This window comes from Mytilus trossulus, chromosome 3 (assembly GCF_036588685.1).
Source record: "Mytilus trossulus isolate FHL-02 chromosome 3, PNRI_Mtr1.1.1.hap1, whole genome shotgun sequence".
NCBI lineage: Eukaryota > Metazoa > Mollusca > Bivalvia > Mytilida > Mytilidae > Mytilus > Mytilus trossulus.
This window is the reverse complement of record NC_086375.1, coordinates 21,061,713-21,088,644: the sequence shown is the minus strand read 5'-3', so window position 1 is coordinate 21,088,644 and position 26,932 is coordinate 21,061,713. Positions and strand designations below refer to the sequence as shown.

Genomic DNA, 26,932 nt, shown 5'->3' with positions numbered 1-26,932 from the left:
GGATAATCCCTAATGATTGATCCAATCAAAAATTGTTTAAGAAAGATATCACCTGTGAACAGGAACGACAATCCCCTTCACTTTCATTTTCACTTTGCCAAACACAAAAAATAGAGCTCAAAATAACCAAGTCATCCTGTTCTGAAATATCACATGACAGCAATGTCAGATTCTGGAAGATTCTCATCGGTGGATTATGAAATATACGGAAGTGTCCAAGGTATGAATTGCCTAAATTATTTTTATCAGATATATTATTTTGGGGCCCAGTTTTCTAGTCTTTTTAGTAGGATATAGTAGTAGAAGTATAGGTCCAAATCAAGGTTAAAAATTCAGATTAGTTTCATTTCAACAAAAAAATGAATATAAAGATAAGTTATATTTTATTACCAGTTAAAAGCCCACCATGCAAAAGAAAATAAGGATAACTATTTTATTTCCAATTAAAGCGCCCTACATGTAAAATTGAGAATGGAAATGGGGAATGTGTCAAAGAGACAACAACCCGACCAAATAGTAAAACAACAGCAGAAGGTCACCAACAGGTCTTCAATGTAGCGAGAAATTCCCGCACCCGGAGGCGTCCTTCAGCTGGCCTCTAAACAAGTATATACTAGTTCAGTGATAATGAAAGCCATACTAATTTCCAAATTGTACACAAGAAACAAAAATTTAAATAATACAAGACTAACAAAGGCCAGAGGCTCCTGACTTGGGACAGGCGCAAAAATGCGGCGGTGTTAAACATGTTTGTGAGATCTCAACCCTCCCCCTATACATGTACCTCTAACCAATGTAGAAAAGTAAACGCATAACAATACGCACATTAAAATTCAGTTCAAGGGAAGTCCGATTCTGATGTCAGAAGATGTAACCAAAGAAAATAAACAAAATGACAATAATACATAAATAACAACAGACTACTAGCAGTTAACTGACATGCCAGCTCCAGACTTCAATTAAACTGACTGAAAGATTATGATTTCATAATATATGTATATATTTAAATAGCTTTCATCACATTAATTTATATTATATATACAAGTACATAAGATTAGACATTAATTAAGAGACATATTAGAAAACAACACTGTCAAAAATACTATAATAGGCCAAGACAGAACCAGATAATACAATCAACATCTTTAAAATATAAACCATTTTAAATCGTATACCACTCAAAATATGAATAAATGTATAAGGGTAAAGCATAGATAATATAGAAAATCAATACACAATTACTATACAATTAGACTGTAAAAAAACATGGTTTATAGAATGTATATAATATATGTATATGACATGTATGAGAAATACAAACATGACATACATCTAACTTGATTAAGTTCTGTCAAGTTATGAAGCAAATGTGTGAGATATGGCGAAAATTGTAAAGATCAAAGAGATCAATCTAGTAGTTGTGCACATGTCATATGCATACATATAGTGTTACTCACAAATTTTCCTGTAATCTGTTGATTCCCAGTGGTTAAGAATTTAATAACCAATTTGCAAGTTCTAATTAATTTTTAGCAATTTACATATTTTCATTATGAAGAAAAAATGTAAGATATGTTGTATTTTGTTTGAATGAATTTTTGTAATTGTTAAAGGCAGTAAGTGCTTTGAGTTATATAGTTTACAGTCATTTGGTCTCTAATGGATGGTTGTTACATTGGCAAACAGACATGACAGACACCTTTAAATTTTTCCTATTTATCTTTGATTTGAATGTTATAACAAATGTTTCTTTAATAATTTCAGGTGTTTTTTTTCGACAGGTAAGTTAAGATGCTAAAATTGAGAATGGAAATGGGGAATGTGTCAAAGGGACAACAACCCAACAATAGAGCAGACAACAGCTGAAGGCCATCAATGGGTCTTCAATGTAGCAAGAATCCAGAAGCGTACTTATGCTGGCACTAAACAAATACTATGTACATTTTGTATATTAGTTCAGTGATAATAGACATCATACTAAACTTCCAATAGCATAGGTTCAGATTATCTGATTGTTCTATTTATAGTTAACCTTATCTTCTCACTGATTAATCAGTCTCACTTGCGGACAAACTTATCCCATACCAGTAGTGTTACTGTATTAAACAAACAATTAATATAGGAAATTATATGAAATAGTAACTGTTTGGTCTTTTATAATTTTAATTAAATATGATTTAGTAAAGACTGATTCAACATTCTTGTATAATTAGAAACATTTCTGAATGTTTATATAACAATATATACACTTAAAGGCTTGTTGTCTATATAGAGAAAAAAAAAAGTATCGAAGAATATTCTTTTTTGGTTGAAATATGAGTTTAAAATAGTAATGGAACGTATACTCTTTGAAAAGAAACCCACACAAAGTCCTCTTACATAATTCCCTATATATATAAAAAGAAAAAGAAAAGTACCCTTTGCAACAAAATTTTTTGCAAACTCTCTTTTAAAATTTTGTTAATTTATTTTTAATCATTATATATTAATATAGTTAAACACAATGTAAAATAAATGTTTTCTTTCCAATTTTACAAATTGATATGCATTACTGCTGTACATGTTATAAGTTAAAGTAATACAATCATGCTGAGTGTTTGTCCGCAACATCCGGGTTTTCAGAGATAAGAATAGCTATAAAATCTGCATCTCATTAGATGACGTGTAACATACGGGAATCTGAACCTATGCTATTATACACAAGAAACTAAAATTACAAATCATACAAGACTAACAAAGGCCAGAGGCTCCTGACTAAGTATGACAGGCTCAAAATTGTGGCGGGGTTACTATAAAAAAGAAGATTAGGTATTATTGCCAATGAGACAACTATCCACAAAAGACCAAAATGACAGACATTAACAACTATAGGTCACCGTAAACATGTTTTTTGATATCTCAAACCTCCCCATACCTCTAGCCAATGTTGTATGTTAAGCAAAAACTATTTATTTGAAGCTTAGTTATGTTCTAGAAATTTTACAAATGTCGGTTGTTGATTTGGGGATGTACGGCGGTCAGGAAGTTGGGCAGCCAGTAGGGCGGGCTGCAACCAAATGATGTCTGTGCATTTACTCATGAACCGTTCAACCGAAGCTTTTAAAATTTTAATATGTTGTTACTGACAACAAAATAAAGGTAAAGTTCAATAATGATGATTTTGACTTTCACTGTTCCGGAATTATGGTTCTTGAAAGATTGAAAGATGGTGTTTCCAGTTGTGTCTGTGCATTTAAACATGAACAGTTTAACCAGGGCTTCCCAATTTTTAATATGTTGTCACTAATGACAAAATGGAGGTCAAGTTCAATAATGACAATTTTGACTTTTACCATTCAGGAATTATGGTTCTTGAAAGATTGAAAAATGGTGTTTCCAGTTGTGTCTGTGCATTTACTCATGAACTGTTCCACCAAAGCTTTTCAAATTTAAATATGTTGTTACTGATGACGAAATGGAGGTCAAGTTCAATAATGTTGATTTTGAAGACTGAACATTCAGGAGTTATGGTTCTTGAAAGATCGAAAAATGGCGTTTCCATTCATGTTGTTGCATTTACTCATGTATCATTCAACCTGAGCTTTTCAAATTTTAATATGTTGGTACTGATGGCAAAATGGAGGTCAAATTTGATATTAATGATTTTCACTTTCACCGTTCATCAGTTAAGGTTTTTGTGATATTGCCAGGACACAAATAAATGTTAATAAATCCGGTTTGCTGTCATCATGACGGCCTCTTGTTTTATGATACAGTATTGAATTCTTGGTCAAGGTTTTAACTTCTGTCTGTTCTATTGTCCGAATGGAAAAATACAATAGATATTGTTATTTGTCTAGTTTATTCACTTGTACGCTTTATTTTTTTTGTAAGACTCATTGATTATTATACCTGATTAAAAGAATGGAGTAAAAGAATGCATTTACTCTTAAAACTGCATGTGATTTTGTGTTTATTCTATATTAGGCCGTAGTTTTTTTATTTTTATTTTTACGAACCCTCCTACCCTAATTTTTGCCAAATAGGAAAAAAAATAAAATTAAAAATGTTGATTTTTATTTATTTTTTTTCTCCTCCGACCCAGTGTTTTTCATGCAAAAATAAATAAATTTTAGTTCATAACTGCATGAAAGAATCTAAATTTATGCTCTTGGTGATTTAGTTAGTTGTTGCACATTGATTTTCAATTCAAACCTTGTCAGGAAAAAAAAATAGTTGTTACACTAGTAGAAAATCTCCTGGTGAAATAAAAAAAAAAAAATTTTGATATTGACGGTTGGTATTAAAAAAAAAATCAGCAGCAGCAGCAGTTTTTTTTTTTTTTTTTTTCATCCTCCTACCCATTGGTTTTGTCAAAAAATTTCGTAAAACTAAAAATATAATAACTATGGCCTTAGTAATATATTTTCAATCTGTTCAATATTAAAATAGATTCAAATATTAAAAAAATATTTCTGACATTTTCAACATTCTAACTATTGAAATTGATAAAAAAAAAATGTGTTTGACTTAAATAACTGGCAAAAGGGCAATGCTTAAATTAAAGCTCTTTTAAATGTATGTTTTAATTTAAAAATAAAATTCATAAGGGTTCCAGGGAACCCAGTGTCTTTAAATCCACTCTTTCTATTAATCACAGGCTAAACAAAAATGAGAAAATAAGTCAATAACATATTCCTGTTGATTCTATCTTTTGATTGTAAGAAACTTCTGTCCAAGTTTGGTGAAAATGCAGGATAGTTTATGAATCTAATAAATGTTTAAAAACTTTAACTGCAGACTGAAGGTAATGAATGTGGACGCCGACGCCCAAGGAATGTAGGATCGCTTAGTCTTGCTTTTTCAACTAAAGTCGAAGACTCAACAAAAAACCCAAATAATTGCAAAATTTCAATAGGATTGATGAACAATGATGAAAATTTTGTCTGTAATCTTCAAAGTATTGTAATCTGTATCTGTACAGTTTATAATTTTAGCTATCTATTTTATAAATGATCAAGTATATCAAGAAAACACTTTTATATTTTAGTATACATTAGATAAAGCACAATCAGTAGGAGTAGTAGGCTGGGTGATGAATACAGAAGCAGGAACTGTCAAGGGAACATTTCAAGGAACCCAGTCTCAAGTTAATGAAATGTATGTAGACATTTTGTAGTAACAACTATTGTATTTGAACAACATTTTATTTTAGTGAATCAATTTTCTCTAATTTTCAAAGTAGATAATTTAACCAAAGTCCATGTGATTTTTTGGAATCCATCTGTTGTCTTATGAAAATAATTACTGAAATGCTGTTTCTTGTTTTATGTGGTCCAGCTTAGTTTGTATTCTGGTACCTGCAATACAAAGTCAATTTAGTTTAGTTTAGTTTAGTTTAAACATATTTATTTATAGTGGATTGGGAAACAAGTTTTGCAACTTATATTAATCCCTTTCCACTTTGCGGGTGCGAGTGCTGCCTTGTAGCTGCATTAGCCTACTCTTTTTCGAAATCTACAAGGGTGTCTTTAACGTGCAAGAGATATGGCTCTCTCTCAACACGGGTCAGCCATTTATTGTCCCCTTCCGACGGACTATCATCGTTTCCTTAAGACCATACTCGCAAATGGTGTCAAGGGAGTGCCGAAAATTGAGTTCCTGAAATTTTCATCCCGAACGGGAATCGAACCAGGAACCTTTGTGTTAGTAGTCAGATGCACTAACCACTACACCACGGCTCTCAAAGTCAATGTAGCCACTGTTGACTTAGTTTGTATTCCGTAACCTTGAATACCAAGTCAATGTAGCCACTGTTGACTTAATTTGTATTCTGGTACCTTGAATACCAAATCAATGTAGCCACTGTTGACTTAGTTTGTATGCCAGTACCTTGAATACTCACTCAATGTAGCCACTGTTGACTTAGTTTCACTTTTGAAACTTTGGTACTGAAATGAGTGGGTCTCATTGGGGTCTAAGCATGACACGGGGATTGCTGATTATTTGTAAGCGTGATACATGAAAACCAAATTATTGTGTCGTGAAAACGGGGAATGAGGTATAGCAGGACCCGGGAAATGACAAAAAAATGAGAATTGCTTACGCACATAGTGTAAGCGGGATACAGGAATCTGACAAAACAGTAATCAGGATCAGGGATCGGAACCCCCCAATGAGACCCCCAAGAGAGCAATGTATTAAAGCCAAGAAAATAAAGGTTGCAACTACTGGTTTATCATATCATAACCATGCTGACAATTTTTCAGATTTTGTGAACCAACCTGATTGTGAAGATTCATAAACTAAGCGAATCAGGAAAGATTGTTTTATTTATGTTTATAAATAACAAATTAGGATTGGATCTATTTAAAAAGTTAGAATGGGAAGACAAATTTATGCAACTGTCAATAGACTATTAACATAATGTTTTGTGTCACTACAAATGATTTGCTGATCTTAAAGAAGTTGCAAACAAATCTATTTGAGCAAAGTGAAAGATCAGATTTTAAAGATGCACTAGCCATTAGTTATATTTAAAAAAAAAATAATATGATTTTGTTTGTTCAATCATTAATGAAAGTGAAATAGTGAAATTTATTATCATTTACTTTTAGCACCGAGTATGATTCAATTTTGTCAAAATTATCAATAAGCTAAAAAACATCAATGTTGAGTTATTTACAAATACAATAATTCCACCTCATTGAATCCCTATTCATAGGACATACGATTTAACCCCTTAGCTAGAGATGGATTACACATATGTTATTGGATCAGTTATTAAAAGGAAAAGAATGTTAACATTGAATGTGAAACATACTACATGTAGTAGCTAAATCATTTGATTGATTGATTCGATCCTAAAAATCCTCATGCGTATACTGTAGAAATAATAATTAATTTATTTTTTTAACCTATCACATGAAATCAAACAAACATAGAAAAATCCAATTGCACCAGGTTCCTATCTAGTTATATTTATATAGTGTTGTGTCATTGTCAGTTTTCAAAGGTCATCTAAATAGTTAAGTAGACGCTGTATAGACTAAAATACACACGAAAGTCTGATACATATTATCTAGTATATGCTTTGGTAACTGTTTATTTCAGACTTATTGTGATTTGGATATGTGTTTTATTAAGTTATTAATCAAATATGAGAATTTGAGTCAAATCACTGAACATGAATTCATCTGCTGGTGTCTCTTTAATCAAATTAAAAAGATATGTCGGTAAACATCAATGAAATGGTAGCTAAACAAGGCAATAAAACTAAAAGACATAAATATGTATTTACAGATAAAAACAAGTGTTGTTATACTAGGGGAATATTTTCTTTATCCTCATAATGGTCTCATCATTTGTAGTTCAAATGGCAGTCCAAATTCTAAGAAACATATTTTTTATGCCGGGTTTCAAGAGAATTGAAATTAAACATATGCATGTGCAATCCTTTATTTATGTGTCCCAAAAATTATCCATCAGCTGTATCTTTCGAAAGGCCACCAAAATACATACTTGTTTTACATGTTTTAGTGTCCCTCACAAATAATACAAGATGGTCTTGAAGGGTAGGTTTTGCGTACTGACGTTTGTTATCATCTTAATTACGTATTATAGAATTCTTTTATAAGTCTTTTTTAGATAATCATTTGAAGTGACTCAGTGGTTATGTAAACCACATACTTTGAACGGCAAAATTATTTCATTGATTGATATTACTTTTACTTAAGGATCTTGAATACTATGAATGACAAAACTATTTTATTCAATAATACTACTTTTTCTGTTTAGTCTGTTTTTCATGATATACATTTGACGTGAAACTGTACTTATGTATCCCGTCATACTTTGAACCACACCATTATTTTATTTATTATTACTACTTTTACTGTTAAGTCTGGTTTTTGGTATATCTACTTTACGTGAGTCTGTATTTATGTATGCCGACATACGACAAAATTATTTTTATGTCTACCTGTGCGAATTTCAAACGCGCTATTTTACACCAGTAATGAAAACCTTCTATCATTTATGGGTAGACTTTACATAGATGAATTCAGCATATTTGACGTGAAACTGTACTTATGTATCCCGTCATACTTTAAAGCACACCATTATTTTATCTATTATTATTACTTTTACTGTTAAGTCTGTTTTTGTTATATAAACTTTACGTAAGTCTTCATTTGTGTATGCCGTCATACGACAAAATTATTTTTATGTCTACCTGTGCGAATTTCATACGCGCATTTTTAAACCAGTAATGAAACCTTCTATCATTATGGGTAGACTTTACATAGATAAATTCAGCCGTATAAGAAAAGCAAAATGAGAATGTTAAATTAATGTATGCTTTTTTGTGCTTCTTTGTTACATTTGTTGTTTATGTAGAGATATTAAGATGATAACACAATATTGACTGTTGTACCCCTATTTTTGACATTTTTACTCTTTGAGTATGTTTGTTTTGTTCATGCATCGTTGACAATTTAATGGAATTTGATGCGACTGTCATATAAGTGAGAGGTTTAGCTAGCTATAAAACCAGGTTCAATCCACCATTTTCTACATTAGAAAATGCCTGTACCAAGTCAGGAATATGACAGTTGTTACCCATTCGTTTGATGTGTTTGGACTTTTGATTTTGCCTTTTGATTTTTGATTTTCCTTTTTGAATTTTCCTCGGAGTTCGGTATTTTTGTGTTTTTACTTTTCACAGTATTTGTAAGTTATGACCTTTCAGATTAGTCAGTTTTCTAGTTTTAATGTACTACAGAACAAATATGTATAGTATTCCCTTGTTTTCAGGAAACATTTTGTCAGCAAAGTAGGCAGTCCCATGAGTCAAATAACTAGAGCAGTTTTTACCAATGAAAGAGAACTAGTACAAAAAGACTACAAAAGATTTTCTGTGTCCGGTGGAGACTGGTAACAAAGGATAAATCTGTTTTGTGATGTATTTGTTCAAATTCCAGTGTGTTAGGTGATCTTTAAAATGGTTTTTGTGACTTATCAATGTATGTTTGACTGAAAATCACTTATGATTGAAACATTGTCATAAATGATCTGTTTCTTATGTCCCAACAGCTTTTTGTTGATGTCATAAAACAACCACTTTTGCATTGCTGCTTCAAGACATTTTCTCTGATGTCAACATTTTGTAAAAATGTTTGTGATGGGCAGTATTGGCCACAGATAGTGATAAGGTTGTGGTTTATGTTGGCCTTTTGGGAAAAGAGGATTGTTGACTTTTTGGATAAAAGATGGTACATCTTTAAATCATAGGTATCCTACCTTTACCAAACTTAAAGGAAACTTTTTTATATTTTGGCGTACATCATCTTTTGGTGTTTCTGTGATGTTTTGCATATACGTGTGTATAAATTAACTCTGTTATTATTGAATCTCTGCGAATCTCTATGAATCAAAAGGTTAAATGTTAAAAGTTACAATGACTTTAACATTTGGTTTGATTTCATTTGCTGACTTTTGGCTTGAAACAACTTGTAAAAGGAGAAAGATCACTACCAATTTTGACATTAGTTCAAAGCCTACATGAAGACTGTTTTTTGTTTTGTTTCTCAAACCAGAACTTCTACATCTTAAGCTTTTTTTGTCAATTGTTTTCATAATATGTTTTGCATTTTTGTAGGTATGTCCAAAAAAAAATAACAAGCATATGTTATAGTGAAATATGCTTTTTTTAATATGAACATTTTTTCTTTACTGTTGTCATGGTGTTTGTTGTACATGCATTTGGTATTACATTTGTATTTGTCTGTGAAGCATTTGTTGGCTGGGTTAGTTATAACTTATTTTATAATGTGAAAGTGAATTTAATTTCTATATTTATGTCATGTTTAAAACATATACATATCAGAGTTTTATTAACAAATGTACCTTATATTGATTTCTGATCTAACTTGTACATTTTTCTCTTGAAATAGTAAAAGGAAATGATATGAAATATTCTGTCAAAAATCACAAATGCATTACAGGTATATGTACAACAGATTTAGAAACATGTTGAAATGCTTCTTAAATCTGGTATACACATTATTTTAAGGTAAACCTACAGTATTATAGTTGAGACAAGTGGTGTTCATTTTACTGTTATGTTCACTTATATATTTATACAATGTTTTTATATTTTATTAAAGTTTTTTTCCACTTTTATAGATGAAAGTTTTTTTTATAGTTTATTGTGTTTGAGCAACTCCCGGAAGTCCAAAATGCTGAGATTTTTAAGAATCTTTGTAGATAACATCTTTCTGGAGTTGCGTCACAGAAAACATATAGATAATTATGCCACATAAGATTGGGCAAATCTTGAATTTTGATTTTGGTGCCAAAGATAGATTGATTTATTGATACAAAAAGCTGCTTTTAAAATTTGTCAATACATAATAATTAAATATCAGATGAGGTGAATTCTTAAAATGTTCAAAAGTGTGTATTTATAGGATTTTGCTCCTAAGGAACTTAAGTTTTATGATAGAAACTTTGAGGAAATATAAGTCAACTGCTCCTCAATACACACTGCTGTAAAGATACTACAAAAAGAAACTCAGGATGTTATCTTCTTTTCCTACATTTTAGTGCCAATCTGAAATCAAAGGCCATTGCTATGGGAAACAATTTTACATTGAACCATTTCAAAAATACAACAGATATTAAATTGTTCACATTAACATTTGTTGTTTTGGTTCCCCTCCAAATCCAGAGCTACCACCTGTGTAGCAGTCTCAAATTTAGAATGGACCTGGGGAGTATGTCAGAGACAACAACCCAACCAGAGAGCAGAAAATAGCCAAAGGCCACTAATGGGTCTTCAATGCAGCAAGAAAGATAGAGATGGCACTGTGGAAAACTTTCATTGTGTTCGCAATAACATTATCTAGTATATATGTCTGTTCAAAGTAAAGAGTCTGTTATTCCGTGTATGTTGCTGTATAAAGTCATATTTGTTTTTGGTTTGTTGTTTTATACATAAAACAGGTCTTACATAAACATAAGAAGATGTGGTACATGTATGACTTGAAGTTACTAGAATCTGAAAACAGGTCTTACATAAACATAAGAAGATGTGGTACATGTATGACTTGAAGTTACTAGAATCTGAAAACAGGTCTTACAGAAACATAAGAAGATGTGTTATGACTTGAAGTTACTAAAATTTGCATCATTTGGTTTCTGTTGGATGTTGTCTTATTGGCAATCATACCACATCTCCCTATTTATTATATACTATCAAAGATCTTCCAACAACCCCAATTTCAATTGATGACAAAAAATATGACACCTGCCAGTTGGACATATACACCTTACAGTCCTTCCATACACCAATATACTAGACCTATTTCTTATAGTATCTGAGATATGAACTGACCATCAAAACTTAACCTTGTTAACTGATACATGAAATGAGGTTGACTTTCAGTGAAAACTATCTGAAGGACAGGAAGACCTTGCAAGTTACGCACCTACCAAAAATAGCATGGTATCTGATTGCTCAAAATTAGAGAGAAATTAACATTACAAAAAATCTTTTAACTTTTTTTTTTCATTTAGTCTGTTGTCAAGGACAATTGACATGCAGGACAGAAACTTCAAAACATAAGGCATCTTTATACAAAGAGAGATTATTGTGTATGGGAGACGCAATTGATGCCCCAGAAGATGCAGTTTTATTTTAAAATACAAAGTTGTGAATCGGAGCACAAAGGTTGATGGTACACTGCAAGAGGACCTCTTATACAATTAAATACTAAAAACAAAGAATGCTAATGCTGAAATGTCTCGCCTTCTTTACTAATCATTGATATAATGTTGATAGTCCTAAATATAAAGCTATATTACAACTGTCACATAAACTTAATTAATCAAGAAAACTAAATATTGACCAATGAACCATAAAAAAAGGTCAAGGTCAAATGAACCATGCCAGGCAGGCATGTACAGCTAACAATTCTTTCATACAACAAGTATAGTTGACCTATTGCATACAGTATAAGAAAAACAGACCAAAACACAAAAACTTAACACTGAGCAATGAACCGTGAAAATGAGGTCAAGGTCAAATAAAACCTGCGCGACTGACAAATAGATCATAAAATATTTCCATACACCAAATATAATTGACCTATTGCAATTAGTATTAGAAAAAAAGACCAAAACTCCAGAACTTACTTTGAAAATGAGGTCAAGGTCAGATGACACCTGCCAGCTAGACACCTTTCAATCATTCCATACACCAAATATAGGAGACCTATTGCATACAGTATAAGACAAACAGACCAAAACACAAAAACTTAACTATAACCACTGAACCATGAATATGAGGTCACTGTCAGAAGACACCTGCTAGTTGGACATGTACACCTAACAGTCCATCCATACACCGAATATACTAGACCTATTGCTTAAAGTATCTGAGATATGGACTTGACCACAAAAACTTAACCTTGTTCACTGATCCATGAAATGAGGTCGAGGTCAAGTGAAAACTGTCTGACGGCATGAGGACCTTGTAAGGTACGCACATACCAAATATAGTTATCATATTACTTATAAGAGAAAATTTAATATTAAAAAAATCTGAACTTTTTTTCAAGTAGTCACTGAACCATGAAAATGAGGTCAAGGACATTGGACATGTGACTGACGGAAAATTTGTAACATGAGGCATCCATATACAAAGTATGAAGCATCCAGGTCTTCCACCTTCTTAACTATAAAGCTTTTAAGAAGTTAGCTAACACTGCCGCCTTCAATATATGAACAAACAGCCAGCAAAGTGAAAACTTCCTAGCATTCAAACTGAAGGAGGAGTTATCCGGAAACGCAATACACCCCTTTTGCATGCTTATACTCCAAAATGACAAAGTTCAACTATCTCCCAAAAGAGCAAAAATTAATAAAGATCAAAAACCTGACCACATGCACACATTCAATCTATGTACAAACTGCCAGCAAAGTGAAAACTTCCTAGCATCCAAACTGTAACAGGAGTTATGAGGAATAACTATGTACACGAACTAAACACATTTATTCTAAAAACAGTTGTTGGCATGACACGGGTTATGTTCTTCTCATATATGTTATGATGGTATGATACTAAACCCCTTACGGGAAGGATTGTGCCTGATGTTCATATGTTGAAATCATAATCTTTCAGTCAGTTTAATTGAAGTCTGGAGCTGGCATGTCAGTTAACTGCTAGTAGTCTGTTGTTATTTATGTATTATTGTCATTTTGTTTATTTTCTTTGGTTACATCTTCTGACATCAGACTCGGACTTCTCTTGAACTGAATTTTAATGTGCGTATTGTTATGCTTTTACTTTTCTACACTGGTTAGAGGTATAGGGGGAGGGTTGAGATCTCACAAACATGTTTAACCCCGCCGCATTTTTGCGCCTGTCCCAAGTCAGGAGCCTCTGGCCTTTGTTAGTCTTGTATTATTTATATTTTAGTTTCTTGTGTACAATTTGGAAATTAGTATGGCGTTCATTATCACTGAACTAGTATATATTTGTTTAGGGGCCAGCTGAAGGACGCCTCCGGGTGCGGGAATTTCTCGCTACATTGAAGACCTGTTGGTGACCTTCTGCTGTTGTGTTTTTTATTTTGGTCGGGTTGTTGTCTCTTTGACACATTCCCCATTTCCATTCTCAATTTTACCCATAATGGAACGGAAGAAAGGAGGGACAGGGAACAACATGTTTCATTTGCAGGGGCATAAAAAAACAAGCTGATGGACAGCAACATTGCTTATTAATTCAGTCTTTTGGGCAGGGCCTTAAAATGGTTGACAAACTGAAATGTGCAGACAGTAAAGTAATTTAATAGAAAATATCGTTTTTACTGTAAGTAGTTCATAATCATTTATACTTGAGCATAAAAACTTATCAACATTGAAAATTGTTAATTAATTGAAAGTCACTGGACCATGTCCTAGGGGACAGGGCCTCAAAATAGTCATCCAACTGATATGTTCTCATAATACTGCAATTTCATAAAAGGTACCATTGATCTGCCACAAGAAAATCCTATCAAACTAACTTAAGCAAAAAACTTAACAATTGTTGATGGCAGAGCTGTTACCAGAAAAACAATCCAAATGTTGCTTTCTGCAACTTTTGTTACTGGCAAGGCAAAAAAATAAACTCAGTAATTTTGACTAGAATATATTGAAACTTCTTTTAAGTAATTAGTCCTATTTCTTTAGGTTAAAGGTCCTGTGGTACAGTAAAGTTGATATATCTGACGACTCTGTGATGCTCCCAAATTCCTAAAAAAGAAATTAAATTTCATAGTACATGCATATAATTCTATTTGTACAACAGTTTTATTTCTTCAAAGTAATTCATCCTATTTTAATTGGTAAAGAAAAAAAAAATGCAACTAAATTGACTGTATCCTTTAGGTCAATGTAATTTCTAAAAGTACAGTGTACTACGATACTAAATATAGTTTGAAAATTAGTGATTAAGTCATAATCTTAAATAAAACTTAAAAAAAGAAATCAATTGGAAAAAAAATCAACACTGTAAACAAAAGCTTGTTTACAACTGAATCAGCTGTTGCTATATTCATCATGTCATACACTATTTAGTCCAATTAACTCTTGAAAGTTTCATAATTGAACTGACAAACAATACAGGTAACTTGAATATGCTTAAAAATAATAACTTATTCAATTTAATTCCAACAAGGGCAATTTTTGTTCACTTACATATTCCAGAAAATTGACATAGATTTATTCAAAAACCTATATCCAGGGCCCTTAGTACCAAAACAATAAGATGGAAAATATATTTTCACAGCACAGCCATTACTTAGTTGTTATTAATGATTTGTCTAATGTATGGTTCATTTAAGGAATTCTCTGCTTTTTTGTATTTTTCTGTTCCATGATAATAATTCTTATGTTCAGTACCTCTGTCATATCATCAAGTAAGAAGTGATTTTTTTTCAAAAATCCAATTTAACTAAGTTACATTTGAATAATTTCTACATACCTCATTGCCTTGCCACATTTTATTCCACTAAGCATTAATTCTTTATCCTTCTCTGTTCTGCATTCATTATATGAGTACAACAACCTGTATTGAAAAAATTAAGAGTAATATCAAACGAGTATCTGGTGATTATAATGTTCAAGGTATTTTAGCCAATGGATGCATATACATTGTATATACAAATTGATGTCCTCTTTGGCCATTTTTTACTAATCCAGAACTTGTAGTAGACAAATAGAAATCTTTCTGTGATTATCTTTCAAAACTTTTGGCTGATAATTAACATTCAGGTTTTGGTGCAGAAGTTTACCAATCATGACCTTGATAAACAATCAACACAAAATCATGAACCATGTGCAAAATAATGGTGATTCAATTGTTCAGTAATTTGACTCCTTCATTTTGAAATCAACTGCTTTATTCCATAACTGTTAATTCAATACTGTTTGTGTGTATTTATTAATGGGATTGATGAACAGCAGATAGAGTGCAGAATTAAAGAATGCAGTTTCATAAAATGCAATCAGAATTCAAAATCTTGAAAACACTAGCCCAATTAATTGTTAGCATGAATAAATCATCTAGAAATTGATTAAAGTACATAACAATATACTTACTGTTTCAGAGTATTATATCTATCACTGATAGCTTTAGCTTTCTCTGCAGACATCCCGTACAGTTGTATCAGCTGTTTACCAAACATTTCTTGTACTGTCAATATCTATAAATACACAGTTAACACATAGTTTACTCTATCTAGTTAAATTGCCTTTAAAATTTTATTCTTAAAAAAAAAGATGACTTTATACCTATCAATTTTCTTATGCAATTAAAAAAAAAATTGCACTATGTATATGCACAAATTAAATTTGAATTCACACTGGATTATATAGTCACATTTCTTTACACAACTATTGATATATTTCATCATTTAAAACTAGTAAAAATATGAAAACCTTAACAGAATAATGTCTCTGTATTTCAGAATATAGTCAACATAAAATGATAAGTATACTACATCTATCAAGGGCAAAATTTTAATGTTGAACAATGAATAGAAAAGATGACGTAAAGATCAAGTGAATCACTTACAATGATTCAACAGCTCATATACATAAATAGTTTTCTATTCTAAAAAAAATGAAAGGGTTCCACGGAACCCAGCGTCTCTCCTACTTTTGATGTTAATTGCAGTGGCAACAAAAATGAGGAAAAAAGTTGATAATAATATTCCTCTCGATTTTTTTATTGAAAGAATCTTCTGTCCAAGTTTGGTAAAAATCCAGGATAGTTAATGAAAGTTAAGGTTTGATAAGGAAACATATCTAACTACAATAATTCTATAAACCTAACTGGAGTTACCAGTAGCATATTATTCATAAGAATTAGGAAATGACCAAAGCACCAAAACTATATGAGCTTTAAACAATGAAAAAGCTTGAGGCTATGAGCATACGATACAGTTTTGATCCCGTATTTACAGTTTGATGAACATTTCCATATAGGCTATTTTTTGTATGATAAAATCAAATATGTAATGAAAAATATACCATCATGTGCTACTTTTTGAGTTAAATGAGGTCAAAATTTTGTATATTTCCTCAAAATTCGGATTTGTGGCCGTGTTTTTCCTTTCGAAAGAAAGACACAACTTTTTTGTTTTAAAAGATAAACACAAACTGTTTTTTTGTTAAATTTCTATATTTTATAAATATCCTAAAATTTAATGCATTTTCTATTCAGAAATAACTCATATTTATCAAAGGTCATGAATTGAGAAAAAAAAAGGTCATTTTTTTATGTAGATTTATCCAAATTAAAAAAAAATGCACTATTAACAGTTTTATAAAATTTGGTCCACATAATCTCCCTGCAAAATGAAACAAGATTTCTTTTTAAAATATAGGGGTCCATGCACTCGTTTTCAAATTAAATCAGTTTGAATGATAACAATCAGTCGAAAATACATCTTTTCCCGATATATCACAGTTTGACGTCACGAAAATAACATTTTACGTTAGCAACGTCATTACCTCCCCTGTAACTGTATCGTATGCTCTTAAACTCTTAAGAGAAAGACATGTACAAAATAACAGAATATATAGATGAATTTATACATTTTCTTTTACTCATAGCATGTATACAAACTAACATTCAGAAAACTTCATTTCAACTTTGAGCAATGAAAATAAGATTAAGGACATCTGACAATGTCAATGACAACTATATGCTATCTATAAACAAAACAAGGATTGTCAAGTTCTATTTTCTAAAATTATCAGGCTTTTAAAAGTAGATAACGCAATTTCTAGATTTACATATTTATGTCTCACATTCTGTAATGAAAAGTCCCAGGTAAGACAAAATTCTGTTTTATTAAGTTCATTTAAAGTGTTCTTTTTTTATTTACCTTAGACTTTACTGATCCTACATTGAAATGTTCAAATGTGATGAGCTTTTGTTCACTGTCATTGATATCAAACATTTTGTTATATTCTTGAATTTCATCAACACTACAGGCATGTAATGTTTTGTTCTGAAAATAAAAGACAAGGTTGTTCAAATATCTAAATAAAAAGCAAACTTAAACATCTTTTTCCCTTGTCTCAAATTGAAAATAATCATGACTCATCTCCTTATTTTATGCTAATCACATAATATTCCAATATTTTTTTAAAAGACAGACTCTTAACAGATATTTACCATAAATAAAGATTAATTTGGATTACAACAAGTGTTTTCTTGCTACATTGCAAAACATGGGGAAATTTAGCATAATACAGAATAATGTGATCACCATAGTAACTCAACTCATAAATCAAAATTTTACAAGAGGCTGTCACAACGACAGCAAACCGGATTTATTAATATTTATTTGTGTCTTGGCAATATCACAAGAACCATTACTGATGAATGGTGAAAGTGAAATCATCAATATTAAATTGACCTCCATTTTGTCATCAGTATCAACATATTAAAATTTGAAAAGCTTAGATTGAATGGTTTATGAGTAAATGCAACAACGTGAATGGTAAAGCCATTTTACAATCTTTCAAGAACCATAACTCTTGAACGGTAAAAGTCAAAATCATCATTATTGGAATGGACCTCTATTTTGTCATCAGTAACAACATATAAAAATTTCAAAAGCTTTGGTTGAATGGTTCATGAGAAAATGCACGGACACAGCTGGAAACACCATTTTTCAATCTTTCAAGGACCATAACTCCTGAATGGTAAAAGTCAAAATCGTCATTATTGAACTTGACCTCTATTTTGTCATCAATGACAACATATTAAAATTTAGGTAGCTTTGGTAGAACAGTTCATGCGTAAATGTTGTCATCAGTAACAACATATAAAAATTTCAAAAGCTTTGGTTGAATGGTTCATGAGAAAATGCATGGACACAGCTGGAAACACCATTTTTCAATCTTTCAAGGACCATAACTCCTGAATGGTAAGTCAAAATCGTCATTATTGAACTTGACCTCTATTTTGTCATCAATGACAACATATTAAAATTTGGGTAGCTTTGGTAGAACAGTTCATGCGTAAATGTTGTCATCAGTAACAACATATAAAAATTTCAAAAGCTTTGGTTGAATGGTTCATGAGAAAATGCACGGACACAGCTGGAAACACCATTTTTCAATCTTTCAAGGACCATAACTCCTGAATGGTAAAAGTCAAAATCGTCATTATTGAACTTGACCTCTTTTTTGTCATCAATGACAACATATTAAAATTTGGGTAGCTTTGGTAGAACAGTTCATGCGTAAATGCATGGACATGACTGGAAACTCCATTTTTCAATCTTTCAAGAACCACAACTCCTGATCGGTAAAAGTCAAAATCGCCATTATTGAACTTGACCTTCATTTAGTTGTCAGTAACAACATATAAAAATTTTAAAAGCTTTGATGAATGGTTCCTGAGTTAATGCATGGACAACATTTGATTGCCGCCCGCCTGACCGACTGACCGGCTGCCCGCAGTACACCCCTAATTCAATAACCAACATTTTTGTCACAAAAATCTGTTTAAAAATTCTAAATATTGTTAATATTACAAGGGCAATACCTCCAATTCAGGCTTGATACATCTTGTTGTACTGTCAGATCATTTTGCAATTTACACTTTTAAGTTAGTTTCGATAGTTTTTGAAACAATGGTAAGAAAATGCCTCAAAAAGTTAAAAATCAATATTTCAGGGGAAATAACTCTAAAATAAATGGACAGATGTCCAATTTTTCAGGGTAGATGGAAGTTGTTGCATTGTCCATTTTCACAATGTAAGATTTTCTCCAATTAATATAGTCTTTGAAATATTAGCTAAAATAGTTGACAAGAGACAGAGGAATGGAGGAAGGACATAATATGTTGCTTAAAGAGCTAAAAAAGAAAAGAAAAAAGGGATAGTTGCATTTTTTCTCCTCAATTCTTGGTTTAAAATGTAGCAAGTCAAATTTGGTGACGTTATTTTATTAAGTTACTTGACCTTAAGCACAAATGCATGTTTAAATTGATCAAATCATTTCAGACGACTGGCATTATACAGAAAATTATTGTACTTGGAACATGGTTGTACAACTTGGGGATGGTAAAAGATATCAGAAGTCTTAGGGTATTTTCAACAAACCCTATATAATCGTTGAAGATGTCTTGTCATAACTGTTAGATATGCCACTGATTCTTTACTGCCTTTTGTTCTTTTCAATTGAAATCCATCTATAACCTACAAATTATTGAATCTCTGTTATATATCAAATACAGAATATTTAGTTTAAAAACTAGTATTTTGCATCATGCAAAAGTTATTTAATAAATCATTACCATAATATTGCTCAGACTGTTGAATTTTTATTGAAAGATTTGTTTAATTTTGTTACCATTATCTTAATTAAAGATTATTAAGTTTGTAATTGAGATCTTACTGTAAAAATTGGTCATTGTTTGATTGATAGTGCTCTCTGTGATACTGAAGTAAATTTGTAATTCAGATCTTACTGTAAAATTGGTCATTGTTTGTGTGATAGTGCTCTCTGGGATACTGAAGTAAATTTGTAATTTCAGATCTTACTGTAAAATTGGTCATTGTTTGATTGATAGTGCTCTCTGGGATACTGAAGTAAATTTGTAATTTCAGATCTTACTGTAAGATTGGTCATTGTTTGTGTGATAGTGCTCTCTGGGATACTGAAGTAAATTTGTAATTCAGATCTTACTGTAAAATTGGTCATTGTTTGTGTGATAGTGCTCTCTGGGATACTGAAGTAAATTTGTGATTCAGATCTTACTGTAAAATTGGTCATTGTTTGTTTGATAGTGATCTCTGGGATACTGAAGTAAATTTGTTATTCAGATCTTACTGTAAAATTGGTCATTGTTTGTTTGATAGTGATCTCTGGGATACTGAAGTAAATTTGTGATTCAGATCTTACTGTAAAATTGGTCATTGTTTGTTTGATAGTGATCTCTGGGATACTGAAGCAAATTTGTAATTCAGATCTAACTGTTAGATTGGTCATTGTTTGTTTGATAGTGATCCATACCTGCCAACTTTTCAAAATGTCCATTGGGGTTTTGCGTGCAAGATGGCTGTCATTGTACTAAAAACGCTTTAAGGGGGCCTTCAAATACATTTTAATGTTGTTTTTAGCTTCTTCATACTTTTATAAGCCTAATGGCATTGTAAAATTAACTGTTTTGTTTTAAATTGTGGAAAATTTCAATTTGGGAGCCTCCATGGGGGAAATCCCTGGCAAATAGTGACAGTTGGCAGGTATGGACTGATCTCTAGGATACTGAAGCAGATTTGTAATTTCAGATCTTACTGTAAGATTGGTAATTGTTTGTGTGATAGTGCTCTCTGGGATACTAAAGTAAATTTGTAATTTAGATCTTACTGTAAGATTGGTCATTGTTTGTTTGATAGTGCTCTCTGGGATACTGAAGTAAAGTTTGTAATTTAGATCTTACTGTAAGATTTGTCATTATTTGTTTGATAGTGCTCTCTGGAATACTGAAGTAAAGTTTGTCATTAAGATCTTACTGTAAGATTGGTCATTGTTTGTTTGATAGTGCTCTCTGGGATACTGAAGTGTTGCATGGATCCATGATCTTCTACCAAAAATATAGGACATCTTAAACCACAGTGTTTTAATCTGAACTAATAAAAAATAAACTACCATAAAACATACTCAACTGTTACTTTTAAAGCATTCAATTTCTGCAATTGCTTTTGTGAATTAACACTTTTACTGTTTTCAAGGCATTGTACAATGTAGTTGAATTGTGTTTTTTTTGTGTATTTCCAGGGTAAGATAATAAAAACAATTCTAAAAATAAATTTATACTTCAAACTTTAAAATATATTCTGTTATGCATAAAAAACATTTTGTTTTTATTTCTTAATATTTGTTAAACAATCTGATGAACTTGAGTTGAGCATTAAACACTAAGCCTAAATTTAAATTTTGAAATTAAACAGAATACTCAATTCACCTTTTGATCTTTCAGTCTACCATCTGTACAACTGTGTACTAAATCATCCATTCGTTTTCTCTCCACAATGTAGTCTAAAACAAGTTCTTTTGGTTTATGATCTGGCATAAAATCTGAAACACAAAAATTCAGTTTCATTCATAATGGTGTTGTATCAAGGAAATATAACACAGAAATTTCCAAGTTTGGGCTAAATTTTTCCCAAACTAGCATGGTAACATATGTTGTATTCTTTTTGATTTTTCCTAGATATCATCTTAATCTAAATTAAGTTCCAGTCATTAGTTTATAATACAATGTAAAAGATTTGAATCAATGAATCTAAAAACTTAAGGAGGCTCGCGGGTATAACAAATTCGGCAAAAAATTAAACATTTGTTTTTTCATAACAAATTTTATTTATTACACTATTAGTCATTACTTTATAATATGGCACAGAAATCATACAGAAAAATCGATTTGGGTTAGCCACAAATGACTTTAAAAATATTTATATCATTGGAAAAGCTCCAAATTATCTCCCTTTGGTGCAACAAGAGGCTCTCAAAAGCCTGAATTGCTCACCTTAATTTTTTTGGTTAAATCTCTCATCAATGAATATTTTGGCTTTTCAATTTATTTAAATGTTCTTTGAATCATTCTTTTTTCTTCAAAAGCAAAAAAAAAATAATCATGTTCTCCTTTGTTCTATTTTGGCCATAGGAGCTATGTTTCTTGACATACAAGGAAATAAATATAAATTTATACTAGATACTCTGAAACTCATTTAGCCTAAGTTTTGCTATATTGATAAAGCAGTTTCAAAGGAGAAGATTTTTTAAAGTAAGTCAACATGATGAACAAATTGTGAAAACAGTCTTTAAAGGGCAATAACTCCTTAAGGGGTCAATTGACAATTTTGGTCAAATTGACTTATTTGTAGATCTTACTTTGCTCAACATTTTTGCTATTAACAGTTTATCTGTATCTATAATCATCAATTCAGGGGCATTATACCTGGAAAACCAGTTACCCAATTTGGCTGAAAATTTCAGGACTGGTAGACCTTGACCAAATAAATACTTTAACTTCTTGTCTTATTTGCTCTAAATGCTGGAGTTTTTGAGATATAAGCCAAAAACTGCATTTTACCGTGTTCTATTTTTAGCCATGACGGCCATGTTTTTTGACGAAATAGAAAATAAAACACAAACTTTATTTTATACACCCTACTGATCATTCAGTTGAAGGTTGGTTGAATTTGGTTGAGTAGTTTTAGAGGAGAAGATTTTTTAAGTTAGCAAATATGATGAACAAATTGTGAAAAATTGTCATTAAAGGACAATATCCCCTTAAGGGGTCAATTGAAAATTTTGGTCATATTAACTTATTTGTAGATCTTACTTTGCTGATCATTTTTGCTGTTTACAATTTATCTTTATCTATAATAATATTCAAGATAATGACCAAAAACTGTAAAATTTCCTTAAAATTACCAATTAAGTGGCAGCAACCCAACAATGGGTTGTTTGATTCATCTGAAAATGTCAGGGCTGATAGATCTTGACCTAATGAAGATTTTTACACCACGTCAGATTTGCTCTAAATGCTTTCGATTGTGAGATATAAGGCAAAAACTGCATTTGACTCCTATGTTCTATTCTAAGTAACGGCGGCCATGTTTTTTGATGGATCAAAAATCAAAGCACACACCTTGTGCAGGATAATCTAAGGAACAATCATGCTAAGTTTCATTCAAATCCATTCAGTAGTTTCAGATGAGAAGATGTTTGAAAAATTGTTAACGAAGACGAAGACGATGACGACGGACGCCAAGTGATGAGAAAAGCTCACATGGCCTAATATATTAGGTGTAATACCACCATTGATTTTCCCCTATTTGTCTTTGTTAAATTTGCACTTTTCAAAAAATTGTGCAGAATTTATCTTTGTTTCAAATAAAGAAATACTTGGCATGAGTAAAGTTTTATCCTGTCCAGTTCTATAGAAAAAGTTTCACATAACATTTCATTGCATATAAGAAAATAACCATCATTGGAAGTTAACCACTCAAATTTCTCCCCTTATTCTATCTGTGTACAAGGTTTAGTCACCATGTAACCTCAAGATTACAAAATTTTCTATAGAAATCACAAATAAAAAATAATGGTGTTTTGAAATACCCAAGACATATGTTTATGACACAGAAATAGTTTTACTGCAATAAAATGTAGGATTAATTACCTACAACGGTCAAATTCAAGGGAATATTTTTTTAGACCTACTTTCGTATGCAACCAGATGTGATGTACTATGATTTGGTGGTATTACACCTTTTAGGCAAGGTGAGCTTAAAATATAATTTTTTGACGTTTAAATTGAAATATCTTTTTTAAATTAATGGCGACCTATATTTTTTATTATTGTTTTCAAACAAGCTGTACATAAAGTTAATAATTGTAAAATTTAAGCAATTTCTGTAATTTAGTTCTTTTTTTATTTCGATATTACCGATATTTCTCCTATTAGTTCAACAGAAAAAAAAGAACGTTAGCAAAAATGTATGCTTCTTTCAGAGGCAGATTGTGAGCTTAAATGAAATGTGACCCCATATTTTTATTTCATATTTTTGTTAGGTATAAAATAAAGTTTAATCATAGAATAAAATAGAAAAAAATCCTATATTAGAAAAAAAAATTGATTTAGACCTGCCCTTAAGTTCCAGTCATTAGTTTATAATACAATGTAAAAGATTTGAATCAATGAATCTAAAAACATAAGTTCCAGTCATTAGTTTATAATACAATGTAAAAGATTTGAATCAATGAATCTAAAAACTTAAGTTCCAGTCATCAGTTTATAATACAATGTAAAAGATTTGAATCAATGAATCTAAAAACTTAAGTTCCAGTCATCAGTTTATAATACAATGTAAAAGATTTGAATCAATGAATCTAAAAACTTAAGTTTCAGTCATCAGTTTATAATACAATGTAAAAGATTTGAATCAATGAATCTAAAAACTTAAGTTCCAGTCATCAGTTTATAATACAATGTAAAAGATTTGAATCAATGAATCTAAAAACTTAAGTTCCAGTCATCAGTTTATAATACAATGTAAAAGATTTGAATCAATGAATCTAAAAACTTCAGTTCCAGTCATTAGTTTAAAATACAATGTAAAAGATTTGAATCAATGAATCTAAAAACTTAAGTTCCAGTCATTAGTTTATAATACAATGTAAAAGATTTGAATCAATGAATCTAAAAACTTAAGTTCCAGTCATTAGTTTATAATACAATGTAAAAGATTTGAATCAATGAATCTAAAAACTTAAGTTCCAGTCATCAGTTTATAATACAATGTAAAAGATTTGAATCAATGAATCTAAAAACTTCAGTTCCAGTCATTAGTTTATAATACAATGTAAAAGATTTGAATCAATGAATCTAAAAACTTAAGTTCCAGTCATTAGTTTATAATTAAGAACTGAATGCTTCTTTTTGTAACTTCATTGGGGTGTAAAAGCGTTGATCAAATACGTTTTATATGAAGTGTGGCAGTGTTCATTCTTAAAATGTGCACACAGTAAATGATTTTGCATCCCTATGAAGTTACAAAAAGAAGCATTCAATACTTATAATTACATTTTTTAGCTAGGATCATGAAAACACGATTTTATCAAGTTTTTATTCACCTGTGCACTTTATTATGGGACCTCGTGTCATCATGAATGATAAATTTTATTGTGAAATGTAATTGATTTAGAAATAACCTGAGATGTGCAGTTAGCCCATCAGAATAATGTATTATAATGAAACATACATCTAATGTAACTATTACAATGTAAAAGATTTGAATCAATAAATCTGAAAACTTATGCCATACAACTGCACTATTTTCATACATAATTACAACTTTTTCAACAAAATCTAATAAAAAGTTTTACTTTGTGAGTATTCTGGTTTTTCTCTAGCAAGCCATAATAAGTCTCCAACTTGTAATTCTCTTAAATCACAGTTTATACCATTCTTCATAAGATCTGGTAGCAAATTCTTACTGCCTTTCTTTCTGTTTTGTTAACATACAAAATATAAAAATAAAAAACTCTCTCTTTATATATATCACAACTACATCAATTTAACTCATACACCTGTACTTAATTTTTTGCGTTTTTTTTAAGTGGTGTGGTTAAAAACTGACAATTAGGCAATAACAGGTGTAAAACAAATGTTATGGTAATAACTTATTGATATACTTCAAACAGAATATTCATTTTCAGTCTAAACTCACATCTTTTTATCTAAATAGGAAGTTTTAAAAATAATTTCTCTTATTGGAACATTTGATTTTCTCTATAAACAGAACTTGTAAGTATGAAATAAATCTTCATCTGCAGTGTTGCATAAGTTGGTAATAAGACAATTGATCTGAGGATTTTTTACTATCGTCATTTTTCAGATATCAATGGTTTCTAAATTAAATATATATTTGAAATTGTGCTATATATAATAATTGAGATTAGTATTTGTTTTTTTCTATTGTTAAACATGATGCTTAGCATTTGTTATTTCTAGTCATTTTCTTGGCAACTTTTCTGTCTTTAAGAAAAAAAATACAGAAAGTTAACAAGAGTGTGCACACTGAAATGTCTCACCTTCTTTACCCTTCATTGATATTATGTTGATAGTCCTAAATATAAAGCTTTATTACAACTTTTAAATAAGCTTAACATTAACCAAGATAGCTAAACAAAGGCCAATGAACCATAAAAATGAGGTCAAGGTCAGATGAGCCATGCCAGACAGACATGTACAGCTAACAATGCTTCCATACAACAAATATAGTTAACCTATCACTTATAGTTTAAAAAAAATAGACCAAAACACAAAAACTTAACACTGTGCAATGAACCGTGAAATTGAGGTCATGGTCAAATAAAACCTGCAGGACTGACATATAGATCATAATATATTTCCATACACCAAATATAGTTGACCTTTGGCATATAGTATTAGATAAAAAGACAGAAACTTAAAAAACTTAACTTTGACCACTGAACCATGAAAATGAGGTCAAGGTCAGATGACATTTGCCCGCTAGACATGTACACCGTACAATCATTCCATACAACAAATATAGTAGACCTATTGCATAAAGTATCTGAGATATGGATTTGACCACCAAAACTTAACCTTGTTCACTGATCCATGAAATGAGGTCAAGGTCAAGTGAAAACTGTCTGACGGGCATTAGGACCTTGCAAGGTACGCACATACCAAATATAGTTATCCTATTACTTTTAATAAGAGAGAACATGAGGCATCTATATGCAAAGTATGAAACATGAAGCATCCAGGTCTTTCACCTTCTAAAATATAAACCATTTAGGAAGTTAGCCGTCGCTGCCACCAGACCACTATCCCTATGTCGAGCTT

At 31.0% G+C, this 26,932-nt stretch overlaps 2 protein-coding genes across 4 annotated transcripts in view; one reads left to right on the top strand and one right to left on the bottom strand.

The window, feature by feature from the left end:
- Positions 1-45: 45 nt before the first annotated feature.
- On the top strand, positions 46-10,551 carry LOC134710360 (acylphosphatase-2-like). Its single transcript, XM_063570707.1, has 4 exons — positions 46-220; positions 1,765-1,781; positions 5,030-5,139; positions 8,794-10,551. Exons 1-4 carry the CDS (start codon positions 154-156, stop codon positions 8,915-8,917), a joined length of 318 nt encoding a protein of 105 aa, XP_063426777.1. The 5' UTR covers positions 46-153; the 3' UTR covers positions 8,918-10,551.
- A 3,259-nt stretch (positions 10,552-13,810) lies between these two features.
- The window catches only part of LOC134710357 (crossover junction endonuclease MUS81-like), a 28,262-nt gene continuing 15,140 nt past the window's right edge, over positions 13,811-26,932 (bottom strand). For all 3 annotated transcript variants that reach the window (XM_063570702.1, XM_063570703.1, XM_063570704.1), the window contains 8 exons: positions 25,444-25,565; positions 21,515-21,627; positions 21,063-21,179; positions 19,650-19,745; positions 17,418-17,543; positions 15,625-15,728; positions 15,008-15,091; positions 13,811-14,277 (listed from right to left, as the gene is read on the bottom strand). In XM_063570702.1, the coding sequence (XP_063426772.1) occupies positions 14,211-14,277; positions 15,008-15,091; positions 15,625-15,728; positions 17,418-17,543; positions 19,650-19,745; positions 21,063-21,179; positions 21,515-21,627; positions 25,444-25,565 (829 nt within the window). In that variant the 3' untranslated portion in view covers positions 13,811-14,210. The remainder of the gene's footprint in view (positions 14,278-15,007; positions 15,092-15,624; positions 15,729-17,417; positions 17,544-19,649; positions 19,746-21,062; positions 21,180-21,514; positions 21,628-25,443; positions 25,566-26,932) is intronic.